Below are 20,971 nucleotides of genomic sequence, written 5' to 3' on the forward strand. Positions count from 1 at the left end.
GATACAACAGCTACATTGTGAAATTAAATTTCTTAAAATAAAATTGGGGTGATGGAATATGTATTGGACCATTACAGCACTATTTTATCCACAGTCATCAGTTAACCATTTGAAGAACATATCTCAGAAACAGTGTGAAGTATGGAAAAGTAAAACCATTATACAGGGTGTTAGGGATGTAAGTGTAGATGTTTTTATTGATGACTAAGGACAGTGCAGTGAACAACATTACATCACTATTTACTTTGTTTGTAGACTAAGAATTGTAGCCACTATGAGACGTAAGCAATTATTGTTTATTTTTCCCAAGTCAGCAGGTCAGATACTGAAGTGTGGATGCAAAATGGATAATCTATACTGACATGTGTAGTCCACTCTGCAGCACAGTTACAACTGTGCAGAAAACACCAGGTAGTAAATTATGCAATGAGTATGTGGGAAGACTGTTAGATAAAAGGAAAAAAGTAACTAACACACTGAAGGGGGTACACATTAAGGTACCAGGTATCACAATATCTGTACTACGTCCATAACACTCTGTGTTTTAAAAATGTCAAACTTAAGGAACTATTTCTTTCCTTCTTCTAACAATGAAAGGTTGTTGAAATCTGACTTCAAAATCCCTTGTAAAGTCCAGTGTAATCTCAACAAGAAGCAGCTGGCAGAGTAGTTAAGGCACTGGACTGACAATCAGGCGGAGAGCATTTAGCATTACTATCTTGCCCACCTGGTTTATGTTTCACTTGGTTCCTCTGTATGTTTAAGGTTAACACTAGGATGGTTTCTCACATAAGGCCACAACTGAATGTAATGCCTCTAAATAACCCCACTGTCAATGAAGCATTAAATCTTCCTCTTGTATATTCACAAAATCAGTCTGACTTTCAGAAACATAAAATTACAATATGTTATCAGCAAATATGTTGCAAAAATTAATTTTTCTTTAGTCCATGGACATTAAAGAAAGTGTGTATGATCTTATTAAGGACAGGTCATGCTGTGAAGAGTCCTTGCTGTTCTACCAATTGCAAAAGTAAAGAATAAGGGTTGTCCACAACAACTGTTTGTATTACTTCCATCAAGAATGGGTATAATACTCAATAGAGTAGATTTTTTTCAGTATATGGGAACATAGTAATGCAGCTACAATGCTAGTGAGAATATTAAGGAAAATAAATACTAATGAAAGCCTTGCTATAATAAGAGATTTGATACTCAATAGTTTTGAGTTTACTTAAATAGGTCCCTCTGATTCCTGCCAAGGAGATGATAAACCAGCCATGCAGATGGACAGGACTTTGTGTATTTATTTTTTATGATCCATAAAACAAAAGCTTTTTTCTTAAATCTGGCAAAACTTCACTAGGAAAACATAATATGGATAACTTCAAGTATAAGCCTTTAAAGAATCAAACGGGATAAACAAGTATGCTGTAGCCTGACACAGGACACTCAAAATTTTTGGAGAGACTCCAACAAGTGGCACTGTGGTTGGAGAATATTTGCGTATCTACTTTTTCATAGATAGTGAGCTCCGTTATGAATATAAGTCTTTCAGGAAATATATTTTGTATCACAGATGAATTCCAAAGAAAACTGTTGATGGCTGGAAAAACTGTTTTGAGCTTAGTAATTTATATTAAGAGTATTTTTGAAAGTGATCTCCTTACTAGTAAACGTATCTGCATTTAATTACCATTTTTCTCTTGAGGCTTTTGTTTCCAGCACCAAAAAATTGTTAAACTTAGTGACCAGTAATTTTTAACTATGTCTAGCTGTCTCATTATTGTTTTGGAAGTGAATTTTATCTGTGCTGAAATATGTGGCTTCTGTTTTGTGAGCCCCAGAATATTTGTGCTCCATGTTTGTAGCTTATTCGGACCTCTTTTGGGCATATAATTTGCTTTTTCCCCAACTGTATTACAGAGTAGAATGTGAGTGTCACAATATTAGTTGTTAACAGTTCTTTCTTCCCCTCTTTGACTTTTTGGGATTAATGCTAGCCAAGATATATGGACAAAACCAAGAAGATGGACCATAATGAAAAATAAATAAAGAGGTTTTAAATTCACACAAAGAATGATGCAGTTCCAGTACAGTCTGTAGATATACACAAAAATCATCCACAGTATTGTTCTTTAATTTACGTTTACCCTCTGCTGGTTACCACACAGTGTATGACAATGGATATATTTTGTTCCACTATCATCATCTACCTTCCCATCCCTACTTTCCTGTTCCAGTCATAAATTTTACACACAATGAGCACATACTGTGAAGCCCCTGTATGGGCATAAATTTATGTGGTTTAAGCATTGCGGCCATTTCAGGAAATATATCTGGATTGAAGTATTAAACAATTACTAATGTTTTGTACAATTTTTATGAACACAAATAATGAAAGGAGTTAGGGTAACGACTCACTATATAGATGAGGCTTTGAATGGTCAAGAGACACATAAACAAGATGGCTGAAAGGATTGCTGACTTACTGGACAGTGTCCTCCTTCTTCTCTCTCTCTCTCTCTCTCTCTCTCTCTCTCTCTCTCTCTCTCTCTCTCTCTCTCTCTCTCTCTCTCCCTCTCTCCCTGCCCCCCCCCCCCCCCCCTTTCCCTTTTCTCAGCACTTCAGACTTCAGTTCACTTTGGAGGAGCTGTGTTGGCTGGAGTGAGAGAGAACAGATGTGGAGGAGGAATGAAAATTGGCTGAGAGTTGAGAGGGACAAGGATCAGGATGATAACATAGCATTTGTGGGCCTGCTCTGGAACAAGGATCAGGATGAGAATGTGGCTTTGGTGAGCCTGCTCTGAAACAGGCAGGTTGTGTTGCAAGTGTCACATGATGAGATGAAGGAATGTTTGATAGGGGGCAATAGAAAAGAGGAGGACAGAGACTATCGAGAGGAAAATGTCTGTGGATGATGGGATGAAGTGGGAGGCTTGGGGACAGGAGTGAAGGTGGATGTGGGCAGGAAGTGGTAGAGGTAGAGATCGAGAGGATTTTGGGATTGAAGGATGTGCTTTAGGTACACTTCCTGTCTGTGTATTTCACGGAACCTGTTATTGGAGGGTAGAGTGACATGGGATGCATACTCAAGTAGCCATTGATGTTGATCATATTTTGCTCAGCAGAACTCCGGTCTTGTCCACAATCTGATGATGGCAGTTAATTCTGATGGACAGCTAGTTGGTGGTCACATCCACATAAAGGGATGTAAAAACATTAGAGGGGCACAACTGGTGCATGACATGGCTGCTTTGACAGGTGGTTCTGTCTCAGGATGTGCTGGACAGGTACATAGTACAAGTCCTGCAGCAGGTTCTTTCACAGAAGTATGGGCCCATGTGGCAAAGGGTTGGTATTAGGCACAACATAGAGATGGACCAGGGTATTTTGTTAATTGGGTGGACAGCAGAATACCTCTTTTGGAGGGGTGGGAAGAAATTTTGGTAAGATGTTCCTCATTTCCAAGCATGGTGACAGGTAGCTGATGTCCAGGCAAAAAATTTGCCTAAGTTGTTCCAGTATGGAGGCAGTGCTCTTTGGAGTTGGTTTATGGTGATGGTTGGAGAATTAGGGGCTTGTGTGAAAATATTATGGGAGATCTGTTCACAGACTAGTTTTGGAGGATAGTGCCTGTAAAGGCCTTAGTAAGATCTTCAGCTTACTGGGCAAGAATTGCTCATCATTACAGATTTGATATCTGCAGTTGGCCAGACTGTGGGAGGGACTTTTTAATTTGTAAGGAATAGCAGCTATCAAAATAGAGGTACTGTTGGTGGTAGGTGGGCTTGATATGGGCAGAGGCTCTTATGGAGACACCGGAGAAGTGGAGTTCAGTTTCTAGGAAGGCAGCATGCTGGGCTGAGGAGGACCAGTTGAAACAGATGCAACAGAAGGTGTTGAGGGTGTGGCTCTGGTTTTGCTTTTGTCTTGGCCATGTGTCCTGGTCATGAAGGTACCATCTATGGGCCTGAACAAGATGGGCGTGGAAGCTCCAATCTCCATCCAGCCATTATGGAATAGGATTCCATAGTTTTTGCTAAAATACTTCAGGCAAATGCCCATATGGTTCCTACTACAAAGCCACAACTGACTGCCTTTCTGATTCTTGTCAAACTAGACCTGTAAGCACATAAATGGCTGTATATATAAATTACATCTTTTCCCCTTTATTTAATATCCTTTAAAAGTGGTCCACATATGAATATAACTACTACCACTACTATTATTAAAGAGAAGTATATGGTTAAGGATGTAGTTGGTCAGGTGTACCTGTATGAGAAATGAGTGGTACTTTTGAAGTTATGTTGACTTTGCTGACAGTTGTGTTTTGCAGCTATGTACTTATTGGTCTTCTACCTTTATGTTAATTTAATATTTGTTTTATCCTTGATTCATGAAACTGACTTTCCCTGGTCACTCTCAGGACTAACTTAGGTATAGAAAAGTGTCCAAGAAAAAACTTGTCTGCTGCTTGGAGAGTCATCATGATGCAGTTTGTGTTAATTCTCTTTGAGTATACTAACTCACTTACTACTGTATTTAAGACTCTGTGACTTACATAATTTTTCTTTATTGTATACTCCTGCTTGCTCAGGAATCATGAGGTATTTAATCCCTGCAAGCTCCCATCACCCACACAACCACAAACATGCAGCTTTCCTTTCAGTGGTGTATTGCCTCATATCTGTTCCATCATCTGAATCAGCCTTTTGAACAGAACTACAGACCATCAATTATATTACTCCTAGCAAAGGCCATAGCTTTGCCTTGATTGATAATATATTATGAAAAAGGAAAATGTCTAAAATTACACCACTTCTGTACACTGGCCAACAGCAATTGGTAAGTAGGTATAAAGCCAGCTGCAAAATCCCATATATTGGCAACATTTCAGACAACTTTTCAAAGAAGTTAGTCTCACAACTGAAGACCTGCATTTCATAGTACCAATAGCATATTAAAATTTTTATTCAGTAGTAAAGACAAATTGCAATATTTGGCATGGAGTGGAATGTGTAAAATCACATGCAAGCAGTGTGAAAAAGTATATATTGGTTGGCGAGGCAGAACTGTGGTAACTAGGCTATCTGAACATGTAAGAAGCTGGAGATTAACAAAGAAAGGTTCTAGCTTTGCCAGTCACCTTTTAACAGAACACCATTCATATGTTGTAGAATGTGAAGTTTTATGCTCTCTTACAAAAAGCAGAGACCCTACTGGAAGTCAACAGACACATGATCACGTGATACATATAGCTAGCTTAGCATTAAATGATCAGACTCAATTTCCCTTTTTCCCTTTGTTAAAATAAGTTTTTGTTACAAATAATGGATTCTCATTGTCAATTAATCTTATTTCTCAACAGTTGTTAAATGTATCTCCACATAAAAACTGGATTCCCCTGTTTTTTAGTTAATAGTGTATAATCATTTCTAAGTGACAAAAAATGTAATGTTTTCTTATGTAAACACTCTGCCATTTTTGTATCTTCTGTGCAAATAATATCTGTGTAAGTTGCACATCATGTTTAGCCATCCTTTTGACATACATCTAGCTGTCTCTTGAAGGTGGCCTAAGAAGCTGAAAGCCAGTGCATGACCAAATAAATGTAATTTTGCAGAAACATTGTGAAGTGTTTTCCTTTTTAATATTATCATCATGTGGTGCCATGCACCAACAAAAAATTCAGTTAAGATCCTGCCCACAGTACTATTCTATAAGACAAGAAAGGATATACCAGTCCAAAATACACCATTCAGAGGATTTCAGGTGTAAGGTATCTAACGATTAATCTCTTTAAAATCTATAGCTTGTTGCAGACATGATCAACTTGCTGTTAGCATGAAAGTCTGCCATCTTCATGTAAAATGAAGACCTTACACCCTGAACAAGCTTTTGACAGGATTTCATCATTCGCAGTATTCTATTTGAATCAGTATGTTTAAAGTGGGTAATATTTGTTTTTGCTGCATTAACTTTAAAATTATCACTTACAAATTGAACTTTTGATTTTAAATGGAGTTTTGAACCTCCTCACTAAAGCTGGGCTCATTGCTCATCCAAAGCCCAAACATTTCATTATCATACATAGTAAATGGAGCCTTATTGCCTACACAACTTGGAAAAACATTCACATAACAAATGTAAAGGAATGGCTCTAAAATGGAGACCTAAGTGACACTAAAATTTATGTTTCTTCTTCTTGGTCATCTTCTCTCTCTCTAGTACTTCTCTATTATCACATATAATTCATCTACACTGCTCATCTTTTAAATATGTTTCTAGAAACTGTATGGGTTTTCCAGTGACACCACTCATTGCAAGATTTGATGAAAGTGGATCTACTTCTACTTCTACTTCTACATCTACATCTATACACCTCTGTGAGGCCCAATTGTACCAGTTATTAGGGTCTCTTCCTGTTCTATTCATTTAGGAGCAAGGGAAGAATGATTGTTTGAATAACTCTGTGCCTGCAGTAATTATCCTATAATCTTCTCCTCATGGGGGGTTGGGGGTTATAGTATATTCCTTAAGTAATCATTCAAAGTCAGTTCTTGACACTTTGTTAACAGACTTTTTTGGGATAGTGTACATCTATCTACAAGAGTGCTCCAGCTCAGTTTCTTCAGTATCTCTGTGACACTCTCCCATTTATTAAACAAACCTGTAATAGTTCATACTGTCCTTCTCTGTATACACTCAATATTCCCTGTTAGTCATGTCTGGTACAGGTCCTACATACTTGAGCAATATTCTAGAATCAGTCACAAGAGTGATTTGTAAGCAATCTCGTTTGTAGACTGACTGCACTTTCACAGTATTCTGCCAACAACTGAGCCTATGTGATCATTACATTTCATATCCCTACAAAGTGTTAAACCCATGTATTTGTATGAGTTGGCCAGTTTCAACAGTGAGTTATTGATATTATAGCATACTACGTTTTTTCATTTTGTGAAGTAAAAAATTTTACATTTCTAAATGTTTAAAGCAAGGTGTCAATCTCTGCACCACATTGAAATCTTATCAAGATCTGACTGAATATTAATGCAGCTTCTTTCAGATTGTTCTTCATTATAGATAACTGCATCATCCACAAAAAGCCTGATTTTACTATTAATATTGTGTGCAAGGTCATTAATATACAAAATAAACAGCAAGGGTCCCAACACACTTCCTTGAGACACACCCAAATTTACTTCTATATCTGATGATGATGCTCCAGCCAAAATAACATGCTGTGTTCACCCTACCAAAAAATCCTAATCCAGTCACAAATCTCACATGATACCCATTACGGTCTTACTTTTAACAATAAGCATAGATGTGGTACAGGGTCAAATGATTTTTGGAAGCCAAGAAATACTACATTTACCAGACTGCCTTGATCAAAAGCTTTCAGTATGTTGTGTGTGAAAAGTGCGAGTTAGGTTTCACATGACTGATATTTTCAGAAACCATGCTGGTTAGCATTGAGGAGATCATTCTGTTCAAGATATCTCATTATGTTTGAGCTCAGAGTATATTCTAAGTCTACAACAAATCAACGTCAAGAATATTCAACAGTAGCTAGGGGATCACTTCTACTACCCTTCTAGTAGACAGGTGTGTTCTGTGCTTTTTTCCAAGAACTGGGCACAGTTTTTTTTTTTTTTTTTTCTTCAAGGGATCTACAACAAATTACAATTAGAAGACGGACTAACTCAGCTGCAAGTTCAGTATAGATTCTGACAGGGATCCATTGGGCCCTGGAGCTTTGTTCAGTTTTAACAATTTCAGCTGTTTCTTAAAACCACTGACACTAATACTTACTTCACTCATCTTTTCATTGGTATGAAGATTAAATTGGGGCAATTTTCCTGGGTTTTCCTTTGTAAAGGAACATTTGAAAATTGAGTTACGCATTTCAGCTTTTACTCTGCTACTCTCAATTTCAGTTCTTCTCTCATTTGCTAAAGACTGGACACTAACTTCGTAGGTGCCACTTACGACCTTTACATATGACTAGAATTTCTTTCGATTTTGTGAAATGTTATTTGACAGTATACTGCTATGGTAGTCATTGTAGGCATGGCGCATTGCTCTCTTGAGAGCCAAAAGTGTTTCATTCAGCATTTCCCTATTGGTAACTCTAAGCTTTGTTTTATGCCTAATACGCAGTAATTCCTCTCTCTTTAGAAGTTTCTGTACAGTGACTATATACCATGGAGGTTCCCTCTTATTATGAACTGTTCTACTGGGTACAAAGATACATCCCGTGTGCTATCAACTATTCCATCAAAAACTGCTTGTTATATTATTGTGTTCCAAGATGCTTTTTAACATTAGTCTCTCAGTCACCTACCTGAATGTTGAGATTAAGGTAATAGATCTTTTTTGTGTTAAGGTTTGACAACAGCCATTTTCAAGTTGTCAGGAAATACACTTTCTTCAAGCACACAGTTTAGGAGATGAACTAATGGTTTCACTAACTCATGTTTACACTTAGTCTGTAGAAATGGAGTAATTTCCTCTTAGCCTGTTGACTTTTTATTTCTGAGGTTATCAATCAGCTGCAGAAAATCATCTGTACCTAATGCAGTTCTGTTTGCTAGCTGTTTCCTTCATGTGGATACTGAGTGTACTGTTTCATTTAGACATCAATTTCAGTGATATCTATGAAGTAATCTTAAAAATATTGGTAGCTAGAAAGGAATCATAAATGTCACCATTATTAGTAATTAACTCTATGTTATTAATATTAATTTGTATTGCATTTCTCTAATTTGATTTAGAGTTGACCAACAAGGCTCCGAAATGTTACCTGAAGATTGTATCTGTTGGCTAATACTTTCTGTTTTTAATCTCCAGGTCTTTTTGTGAAATGATATTTTCACTGCTTGTAGTATTCTTTCCATAACTCAGTGCAGTCAATAGTGTATACTCAATTTAATGGCACAGATTTTAATCGTACATTTGGGTTTTTATGGATGTTAACTTTTTTTGTATATGAGATGGTACTGTTAATGAGTGCAGCCAGAACTTCCAAGCAAGTGTTTCATTTATTGTTGGTCCAAATGGTAATAATTACAGAGTATGAGATTCTGCATGGAGATGGTATTCATTTGTACTTATAAATTTTTATTGGTTTGAATCAAGTATTACATTTGAGTTCAACATAAATGATCTGAGAGGTGACCATTTATAGTGTCGGCTGCAAGCAAGGGGAAAGTAGAGCATTAATTTTTCCTGAGGGCATGAAGCTTTACTGAATGGTTAAATGATGATGGTGTCCTTGTGGGTAAAATATTCCGGAGGTAAAATAGTCCCCCATTCAGATCTCTGGGCAGGGACTACTCAGGAGGACGCTGTTATCAGGAGAAAGAAAACTGGCGTTCTATGTTTCGGAGCATGGAATGGGAAATGGATAGGTTAAAGTTAGATATAGTGGGAATTAGTGAAGTTCAGTGGCAGGAGTAACAAGACTTCTGGTCAGGTAAATACAGGGTTGGTAAATACAAAATCAAATAAGGGTACTCCAGGAGTAGATTTAACAATGAATAAAAAAACAGGAGTGTGAGTAAGCTGCTACAAACAGCATAGTGATAGCATTAATGTAGCAAAGATAGAAATGAAGCCCACACCTACCATAGTAGTACAAGTTTATATGCCAACCAGCTCCGCAGATGACGAAGAGATTGATGAAATGTATGATGAGACAAAAGAAATTATTTAGATAGTGAAAGGAGACAAAAATTTAATAGTCATGGGTGACTGGAATTCAATATTAAGAAAAGGAGGAGAAGGAAAAGTAGTAGGTGAATATGAAATGAGGGTAAGGAATGAAAGAGGAAGCTGTCTGGTGGCCATTTTCACAGAGCATAACTTAATCATAGCTAACACTTGGTTCAAGATAATGAAAGAAGGTTTTATACATGGAAGAAGCCTGGAGACACTGGAAGGTTTCAGATAGATTATATAATGGTAAGACAGAGACTTAGGGACCAGGTTTTAAATTGTAAGACATTTCCAGGGGCAGATGTGAACTCTGACCACAATCTATTGGTTGTGAACTGTAGATTAAAACTGAAGAAACTGCAAAAAGGTGAGAATTTAAGGTGATAGGACTTGGATGAACTGAAAGAACCAGAGGTTGTAGAGGGTTTCAGAGAGAGCATTAGGGAATGATTGACAAGAACAGGGGGAAAGAAATACAGTAGAAGATGAATGGGTAGCTTTGAGAGATGAAATAATGAAGGCAGCAGAGGATCAAGTAGGTAAAACGATGAGAGCTAGTAGAAATCCTTGGATAACAGAAGAGATATTGAATTTAATTGATGAAAGGAGAAAATGTAAAAATGCAGTAAATGAAGCAGGCAATAAGGAATATAAATGTCTCAAAAATGAGATCGACAGGAAGTGCAAAATGGCTAAGCAGGTTTGGCTAGAGGACAAATGTAAGGATGTAGAGTCATATATCACTAGGGGTAAGCTAGATACTGCCTACAGAAAAATTAAAGAGACCTTTGGAGAAAAGAGAACCACTTGTATGAATATCAAGAGCTCAGATGGAAACCCAGTTCTAAGCAAAGAAGGGAAAGCAGAAAGGTGAAAGGAGTATATAGTGTGTCTATACAAGGGCGATGTACTTGAGGACAATATTATGGAAATGGAAGAGGATGTAAATGAAGATGAAAGGAGATATGATACTGTGTGAAGAGTTTGACAGAGCACTGAAAGATCTAAGTCGAAACAAGGTCCCGGGAGTAGACAACATTCCATTAGAACTACTGATAGCCTTGGGAAAGCCATCCCTGACAAAACTCTACCATCTGGTGAGCAAGACGTATCAGACAGGCGAAATACCCACAGTCTTCAGGAAGAATATAATAATTCCAATCCCAAAGAAAGCAGGTGTTGACAGATGTGAAAATTACCAAACTATCACTTTAATAAGTCACAGCTGCAAAACAGTAACACGAATTCTTTACAGACGAATGGAAAAACTGGTAGAAGCCGACCTCGGGGGAGATCAGTTTGGACTCCATAGAAATGTTGGTACATGTGAGGCAATACTGACCCTATGACTTATCTTAGAAGATAGATTAAGGAAAGGTAAACCTACATTTCTAGCATTGGTAGACTTAGAGAAAGCTTTTGATAATTCTGATTGGAATACTTCTCTTTCAGATTCTGAAGGTGGCAGTGCTCAGATACATGGAGCGAAAGGCTGTTTACAATTTTTACAGAAACCAGATGGCAGTTATAAGAGTTGAGGGGCATGATAGGGAAGCAGTGGTTGGGAAGGGAGTGAGACTGGGTTGTAGCCTATCCCCGATGTTATTCAATCTGTATATTGAGCAAGCAGTAAAGGAAACAAAATAAAAATTCAGAGTAGGAACTAAAATCCATGTAGAAGAAATAAAACCTTTGAGGTTTGGCTATGACATCGTAATTCTGTCAGAGACAGCAAAGGACCTGCAAGAGCAGTTGAATGGAATGGAGAATGCCTTGAAAGGAAAATATAAGATGAACATCAACAAAAGCAAAACAACGATAATAGAATGTAGTCGAATTAAATCGGGCGATCCTGAGGGAATTAGATTAGGAAATGAGACACAGTACTAGATGAGTTTTTCTATTTGGGGAGCAAAATAACTGATGATGGTTGAAGTAGAGAGGATATAAAATGTAGACTGGCAAATGGCAAGGAAAGCATTTCTGAAGAAGAGAAATTTGTTAACATCGAGTATGGATTTAAGTGTCAGGAAGTCGTTTCTGAAAGTATTTGTGTGGAGTGTAGCCATGTATGGAAGTGAAACATGGACAATAAATAGTTTAGGCAAGAAGAGAATAGAAGCTTTCAAAATGTTGTACTACAGAAGAATGCTGAAGATTAGATGGGTAGATAACATAACTAATGCAGAAGTACTGAAAAGAATTGGGGAGAAGAGAGATTTGTGACACATCTTCACTAGAAGAAGGGATCAGTTGGTAGGACCTGTTATGAGGCATCAAGGAATAACCAATTTAGTATTGGAGGGCAGCGTGGAGGGTAAAAATTGTAGAGGGAGACCAAGAGATGAATACACTAAGCAGATTCAGAAGGATGTAGGTTGCAGAAGTTATTGGGAGATGAAGAGGCTTGCACAGAGTAGAGTAGCATGGAGAGCTGCATCAAACCAGTCTCAGGACTGAAGACCACAACAACAACAATTTTAACTCATGGCATGCAGAGAACAGATCGTCGCTCGTAACTGCAAAAAAATTCGTTGTGTATAATTTGTGTGCTCATAATTTGTTATAACAAGGAAGTGGTTAAAAGTGCAAGTAGATGTTTTGTCAGCATCTTTCACCATAATGACAAGACATATATTTTTATTTGTTTTGGGATGTCATAACTTAAGTAACCAGACAGAATGTAATAAATATTGGTGTTCTAAAATGTCTTCCTTACTTTCATAACATACATACCTACAGCTAGTCCAGGATCACTGTTCATTGTTTGTACAATTTCTGCACCTTTATTATATATTACCCAGTTTGGATCTATTTGTGAGTCACCTTCAGGGTCCAGAACCACTGTTTGATATGTCCTGGAGAGAGATATAGTTTTTTTTATTTCCTTGGTTACAAATAGGAAAAATTACTAAAAAATTAATTTAATGTCATTGTTATAAAAAATTCATTTATTTTTCATGAACATACATTAGCTTTATTGGTAGTGAAACATTGCTAGATATTATGTGACTGTAACTGAGAAATAACTATAAAATAAAACAAAAAATAGTTTATTTTAAATGAGTGAATAACTTGTGTACTTGAAACCTGGCTCAAAGGAGAGGTAACCTGACAGGGTTGTGGTGTGGTGGAATAGTAATGAATAATAAATATCAATTTATTCATCTCACGATATACATTTATTAATCATCTGATTAATAATTTATTTTCATAAAATTATATCTAATGAAATGGAACACTATTTTTAAATTTTTGAGAATAAATGATTGATCAATCAAGTTTGATGTATGATCTGTGAAAGTGTTGTTTATTCATTGTCTGATTTCTGGTTTGCTTGTCGATAAATTGCTTTTTTCTGCAATAAATATGATTACCATTACACAAGAAATTAGCGTGGATATTTATTTGCGAGTGTTAATTTTGCCTGCATTAATGGTGACCCTGATATAAGAGTAGTTTTACGGTACACAAGTATTTTCTGCATCTCGCAAAATACGATTTTGGCATGGGGGTGCACATAAACAGTTATACACCATTGGCAGTGGAAACCACCATCAACAGCAAGAGATTTAGGATTTGGAACTCTTTTCACTTGCATAACACTCAATGAATGCAAGAATGAGTCAATCCAAACTTGGAGCAAGAGCAGTCATACATATTGAGTACCCACACTATGCCTGGAAGTGACATCAAACCAGATCTGACAGGTTACTGATTCCAGTACTCTCATCTGTGTCATGGCCACACACAGGTGTTAAAGACTTTCTCCCCACCAGCTTGTGCAGTTCTTCTGCATCATGATTACAATTACAGGCCCTGCCATTTTCACCTGCACAACCGGAAACATGGTTCATGCTTGTGGAAAATGTTTTTGTTCATTGGTGGGTCACTGAAGACTATGAACAGTTTACACTGATGATCAGCAACCTGGGCTAGTATGTGACCACTTTAATTTCAGGCATTATTTTGCACCCACCTCACCAATGATCCTACCTTGCTCTCAAAATGGCTAAACTATCTCATGGAGAGGTTAAACAAATGCTGTATCATGAAAGGCTTCTTGAGAGCTTTGATGATTTATTGTAACATGCATGGCAAGAACAGGTGCCTTCACATATTCAGCTATCTTTGAATGTGCATGAAGGGCAACCCTTACATAGGTTACTACAGGTTGCTGATTGGGTGCATGCAACACAAGATTTGACTGCTATGGTGGCCATGGTGTCAACAGCTACCAATGTTCCAGCCGACTACTACTGACAACTGCCATGCTCACATGAAGACATGACATCTCACTGTGCCGTCACCTCTTACTGACACTCAAAGACCGTAGGTGAAAAATTCTGAAGTGTAAGTGCCATGGTTGAGACAATGACCAAACAGGTTGTTACAACTATGGACTGGTCTTAATGAAAGCTCTAGTTCACACCATTCTTCCATTCCGCAGTCTCAAGATCACAGACAATTCCAAGCTAGTTCTACTAACATCTGCTGGTATCTAGACATCTTGGATCTCATGCTATGAAGTGTACAAAGCTGTGAAACTACTCATTTGTGACCTGGATTTGGCACAACAGATCGCCACACCTACAAATAACACTACCACCAAAAGGAGTGTAGTCTCATGGCTGTAGTCTCATTGGCAGATATGCCACTTCTAGCAGTACAGCATCTGCTCAGACAACTAAAGCACTACCACCTCCTGTGCACATTACAACATGACAGCGGGTACATATTTTGGACAAAATTTCTGGTTTGGTTTTCTTGATTGACACTGGCTCCGAGGCACCTACTTCGTGCACAACTGATGTAATGTCTGATGAGTTTCTACGTTTAATGGCTATAAACAATTCCATTACCCTCTTTAAGCCAAAAGATCTGATGATTGATATTCGTTTTGCTTCCCATTTCAAGTGGACTTCTGCAATTGCCAACAATGCTGTCTATCTTAGGTGCTGATCTTCTTTCACATTTTGGATTTACTGTGTACTTGACAAATGCGTGTCTAATAAATGGGTCTGTCAGTTGCAAAGTGATGGAGCTCAGGGTTATTCTGCTGTTGACATGCTGAATATAGTCGACATTATAAGTACACAGTTCTCTCAGGGCACTATCATTGTGCATATGATGGAGGTTTCATTGGTGCCACAGAGGCTGATGCAGCATTGCAGAGTTAAGCACCATACCATGCACCATATACAGGGTGTTTCAAAAATGACCGGTATATTTGAAACGGCAATAAAAACTAAACGAGCAGCGATAGAAATACACCGTTTGTTGCAATATGCTTGGGACAACAGTGCATTTTCAGGTGGAAAAACTTTCAAAATTACGGTAGTTACAATTTTCAACGACAGATGGCACTGCAAGTGATGTGAAAGATATAGAAGACAACGCAGTCTGTGGGTGCGCCATTCTGTACGTTGTCTTTCTGCTGTAAGCGTGTGCTGTTCACAACGTGCAAGTGTGCTGTGGACAACATGGTTTATTCCTTAGAACAGAGGATTTTTCTGGTGTTGGAATTCCACCGCCTAGAACACAGTGTTGTTGCAACAAGACGAAGTTTTCAACGGAGGTTTAATGTAACCAAAGGACCGAAAAGCGATACAATAAAGGATCTGTTTGAAAAATTTCAACGGACTGGGAACGTGACGGATGAATGTGCTGGAAAGGTAGGGCGACCGCGTACGGCAACCACAGAGGGCAACGCGCAGCTAGTGCAGCAGGTGATCCAACAGCGGCCTCGGGTTTCCGTTCGCCGTGTTGCAGCTGCGGTCCAAATGACGCCAACGTCCATGTATCATCTCATGCGCCAGAGTTTACACCTCTATCCATACAAAATTCAAACGTGGCAACCCCTCAGCGCCGCTACCATTGCTGCACGAGAGACATTCGCTAACGATATAGTGCACAGGATTGATGACGGCGATATGCATGTGGGCAGCATTTGGTTTACTGACGAAGCTTATTTTTACCTGGACGGCTTCGTCAGTAAACAGAACTGGCGCATATGGGGAACCAAAAAGCCCCATGTTGCAGTCCCATCGTCCCTGCATCCTCAGAAAGTACTGGTCTGGGCCGCGATTTCTTCCAAAGGAATCATTGGCCCATTTTTCAGATCTGAAACGATTACTGCATCTCGCTATCTGGACATTCTTTGTGAATTTGTGGCGGTACAAACTGCCTTAGACGACACTGCGAACACCTCGTGGTTTATGCAAGATGGTGCCCGGCCACATCGCGCGGCCGACGTCTTTAATTTCCTGAATGAATATTTCGATGATCGTGTGATTGCTTTGGGCTATCCGAAACATACAGGAGGTGGCGTGGATTGGCCTCCCTATTCGCCAGACATGAACCCCTGTGACTTCTTTCTGTGGGGACACTTGAAAGACCAGGTGTACCGCCAGAATCCAGAAACAATTGAACAGCTGAAGCAGTACATCTCATCTGCATGTGAAGCCATTCCGCCAGACACGTTGTCAAAGGTTTCGGGTAATTTCATTCAGAGACTACGCCATATTATTGCTACGCATGGTGGATATGTGGAAAATATCGTGCTATAGAGTTTCCCAGACCGCAGCGCCATCTGTTGTTGAAAATTGTAACTATTGTAATTTCGAAAGTTTGTCTGCCTGAAAATGCACTGTTGTCCCAAGCATATTGCAACAAACAGTGTATTTCTATCGCTGCTCGTTTAGTTTCTATTGCCGTTTCAAATATACCGGTCATTTTTTAAACGCCCTGTAGGTATGACTCCAGGCCCACCTGTTTCACAATGCAGCTGCAGGATTGCACCAGAATGCCTAATAGAGACTAAAGCAATCTTTGAAGAAATACTTCAGTAGGAGTTATACATTGTTTCAACAGCCCAAGGGCATCTCATGTACCTGGTCCAGAAGAAGGATGCTTTGTGGCATTCTGTGCTGAATAATGTGAAATGAATGCTAGCAGTTTATCAGACAGGTATCCCATACCTAATACCAAGACTTTTCATGTACTTTGGCAGGCATAAATGTTTTCATTGTTCTGAATAGCCTCAAGGCTTGTAATCAAATTCTGGTAGTGCCTAGTGAAACACCAAAAACAGTAATGATTATGCATTTCGATCTTTTTGAATTCTTGTTAAAGACATTCAGAATCAAAATCACTGCTAACACTTGGCAACATTTAATTGGCAAAGTTTTGCCAGGACTAACATTTTGTTTTACATATTTGTATGCTGTTCTATTATTCTCGTCTAATGCTCAGTTACACAACAGAGATGTTCATGAAATACAACAGAGACTATGAAGCCATGGCATTGTATTAAACGAAGATATATGCATCACACGCAAAAGTGAAGTAGCTTTTTTCATCCATAGGGCCTTTGCTCATGGTATCTACCCACTACAAGAGAAGATACCCATTTTACATGATCTTCTGAAGCCAAAGGATTATCAATAGTTGAGATGTTTTCTGGGCATGGTGAATTTTTATCGCTATCATCTTCTGGCAACATTTTACATTCAAAAACCTCTGATGAACTCACCTCCAGTCACAACACCAAGGACAAACGAGCACTAACGTGGACTCCAGAAATGGACAAAGCTTCCAGTGATCTCATGGAAGCAGTGCTACTTGCACACACTGTACCCTCTACACCACTGGACTTTGTTGTAGATGCTAGCCAAAGTGCAACTGGAACCACTCTATATTAAAAATTCTAGGACCATTGGCAGCTGTTAATATTGTTTTTGAAAAAATTATATCCAGGACAAAGAAAATGGAGTGGTTTTGATAGAGAGCTGTTAGCACTTTATGAGAGCATAAGGCATTCCCATCCTCAAATTGGAGCTTGGCCAATGATGACCTATGCAGGCCATGTTAGACATCTTACAGAATGGCAAATGCTGCAAGGTATTTATCAAGAGAGGGAAACCAATATGAGTCATACCGTCACCACCTTTGGATAGCATACCAACAACCACAGTTATGCAACACCCTGACACACCCACATGGACACTCACAACTACAGTGTCAATGTCCAGTTGCTCACCACTGACCACACTTTTGACTACACCTAAGTTTGCATCAGTGCCCCAACCAACTGCCCGTACAAGAGCCAGATGATTTTTCCCATAGTAAAAGTGATGATCATCATACAAAAAATTAGCACGGCTACTTTAATTGGGTATTAATTTTGCCTACAAATTAATGTAATTTTTCTTAAGAATGATCAGTTATCATTATAGAATCAGGCTAACAACCTATGAAATCCTACTTAAATTATCAGTTGATCCTTCATCAACTCTTCCATTGAGTAGTAACATTTATGAGTATCAGAGTATGTACGTACATGGCACCCTCCTATGTCAGCTTGTTTATGGGGCATCTAGAGGAAACCTTCCCAGCCTGCCAAAACCCAAACACCCTGATCTAGTTCAGGGTGGCTGGTGATATCTCCACGGTTTGGACTTAGGACCAAGAAACCCTAGCCTCATTCCTTCACAACCTTAACACCTTCCTCTTCCATGCACTACACTTGGTCCTCCTCAGTGCAGCTTGCCACCTTCCTAGACATTGACCTCCTCCTCTCTGATGGCTCCATCCACACCTCTGTCCACATTAAACTCACGAACCACCAACAGTACCTGCATTTTGACAGCTACCATCCCTTCCCTTCTCGCCACCCAACTGGCCTTAATTTACATTAATTTCTTCTGTCTCAGCATTTCTTCACTGTAACTACTCTTTGATTCACTCAGTTTTAGTTTTCTACATCTGTCATTAGCTTTCCCGTCTATTTTTCACTGCCCCCTTCCCACCTCTGTTATGTACAATGCACTTAGCTTTTCCCTTTTACTAACCCATGCATGATGTTTAAGCTGTAATCTCTGTCTGCATATTACCCTGTCTTCCATCTTTAAGCTCTCAGGTATTCAAATCTCATACAATGCAGTCCCCAGCAATCAGTCTTTTCTTCTCATCCTGTATGGTAAGTCTCCCCTGACCTGTGGTTCTGGGTGACTTTCCCAAAATCTACCCCTTTTCCTAGATCTCTCCAGTCCTCTTCCTTCACCCCTATTCCTTTCCCTTCAACCCTTCTGCCTCAAGAAGGAGACACTGGCTCCGAAAGATTGCCAATTACATCCGCCTTTTATGTGTGTATTCTGCCAGCACTTCGAGAGTATATTTTTTATCTATCCCATTAAATAACATTATTATTGTTGTAATCTTCAGAATTCTTCAGTAGTATTTCAAAAGCTTCTATTTTCTGCTTGTCAAAACTGTTTGTCTTCTGTGTTTCTCTTGCTTTCAAGGCCATGTTCCAGACAAATACATTCAGAAAAGCTCTCCTAACACTTCAATTTATGTTTGATGTTTATGAATTTCTCTTTATCAGAAATGCTTTTCTTCTTATTGCCAGTCTGAATTTTATATCCTCTCCATTGCGGCCAATTTCTGTCATTTTGCTGCCCAAACAGCAAACCCCCATGTACTACTTTTAGTGCCTCATTTCCTAATCTAGTTCCTGCAATATCATTTGATTTAATTTGACTACATCTGTTACCATTGTTTTACTGTAACTGATGTTCATCATATAACCTCATTTCAAGACACTATTCATTTTGTTCAACTCATCTTCCAAACCTTCTGTCATCTTGGTAGGATTAAAATGTCATCAGATTACTTTCACTACAGGTGATCTTTATTTTGTTCCAAAATCATAGATCACTTACTGTGTGGCATACATTGTATAATAGATGTCAAAACTAAATTTGAAAGCAAACTAAAAGTTTGCATGTGAACGATTTCTTCTATTTCACAAACAGATTTATTTTGATATTTAATGTATGCAGTGCAAATAATTGTATACTTGCTTTCATTACTGAACTAATTTTTTTTACTGCCTTATACAAACACATCTGTAACTGATAATATTTAAATATGAGTTTATTCCATTTTATATTGTTATATCAGACAACTGGGACATGGAACACTCAAAATATATAAATTAACCTAAGGGAACTGAAAGAATTGCAAATGCAGGAGTGTGGTGCACCGTCATGTAACCCTGCTGAAAACTGATCTTGCTGCACAGCAGCCTAACTTTGGTGTTGACTGTGTATAGTTAGTACTCCCTATGGTTTCAGATTGAGCAGATGTGCTGTCTTGTTGTGTACCATTTTGAGCAATAAAGTAATATTATTCCATACTGTATTTTGTTGTACGTCATCTGCACCATACCCACTGTATGGATCTACATTGGTGACCTGCTATGACTGTGAATTATGGCAAGTATATGCTAAACTGGATACTTCACATCAACAGTCCAGTCATTGTGTAATTATTGTGCATTGCAATTCACAAATTACACAAACAAGTGCAATGCCATAGTATGCAATATTGTAAACTGACTTCCAAACAAAGTGTATTCTTGAAAAATGACTGTGACACTCACCAGTGAAGTGTGTCGACAATTGCTGACAACACCAAACAATGGTGTACTGTGATTGACTTATTGTGGGTGTGATTATGATGCACCCCAACTTTGCAAGCAGCCCATACTGACCAACTAGTATGTGACCGACTGTACTCACGATCACCCACTATGAATGATGACTTTTCCATGCCATGTGAACTGATTTTTGATCCAGTGCCGATGCGGCTGCCTACACAGACACACAGTCTGCCTGCATTACCACGCCCCAACATGTACGGAAATGGGACTTTTGCCTATATTACCACTACTAATTCTTCCATGGCAAAACAGCATGACCACCCACAGATGTTACCTTCAACTGAATCAAGTGTTCACCTCAAGCTACTGCCATTTCATTCTGATCAGCCCTTCACATGGTTCCTCTTATTGAGCAGCATCCTTGCCACCCATGACGTCACCAGTGATGTTACAATATTCATCATGGTACTCAGACACTTGGGTGAACCTGCAGATGTGATAAGCATCATCCTTGCACTTCCAGTGTACAACAAATATTCTTCAATACAATCAGTACTTCTGCAATGCCTCTCCAGGGCACTAGAAGAACAACTGCAACAAATGATCTATAATGAACAATTAACAAGAAGGATCTTGTGCGATGTGTTACAGAATTGAGCTTGTCCCCTCATACCTCAACCATTTTGGTAGATCATATTCAGCCACCTGCACAACTTGTCACATCCTGGTGTTCAAACACACCTTATTACAAATAATTTTTTATGGCCAAACATGAAGAAAGATTGCAATGACATGGAC

The 20,971-nt window shown here is 38.6% G+C and overlaps 1 protein-coding gene across 1 annotated transcript in view; it reads right to left on the bottom strand.

Annotated features, from left to right (window-relative positions):
* Nucleotides 1–20,971, bottom strand: part of LOC124798056 (cartilage oligomeric matrix protein) — a 407,969-nt gene that overhangs the window by 24,949 nt on the left and 362,049 nt on the right. Inside the window, exon 19 of the mRNA XM_047261284.1 lies at nucleotides 12,463–12,584. Coding sequence (XP_047117240.1) covers nucleotides 12,463–12,584 — 122 coding nt within the window. The remainder of the gene's footprint in view (nucleotides 1–12,462; nucleotides 12,585–20,971) is intronic.

The sequence above is a fragment of the Schistocerca piceifrons genome, chromosome 5 (genome assembly GCF_021461385.2).
Source record: "Schistocerca piceifrons isolate TAMUIC-IGC-003096 chromosome 5, iqSchPice1.1, whole genome shotgun sequence".
In the NCBI taxonomy this organism is placed as follows: Eukaryota; Metazoa; Arthropoda; class Insecta; order Orthoptera; family Acrididae; genus Schistocerca; species Schistocerca piceifrons.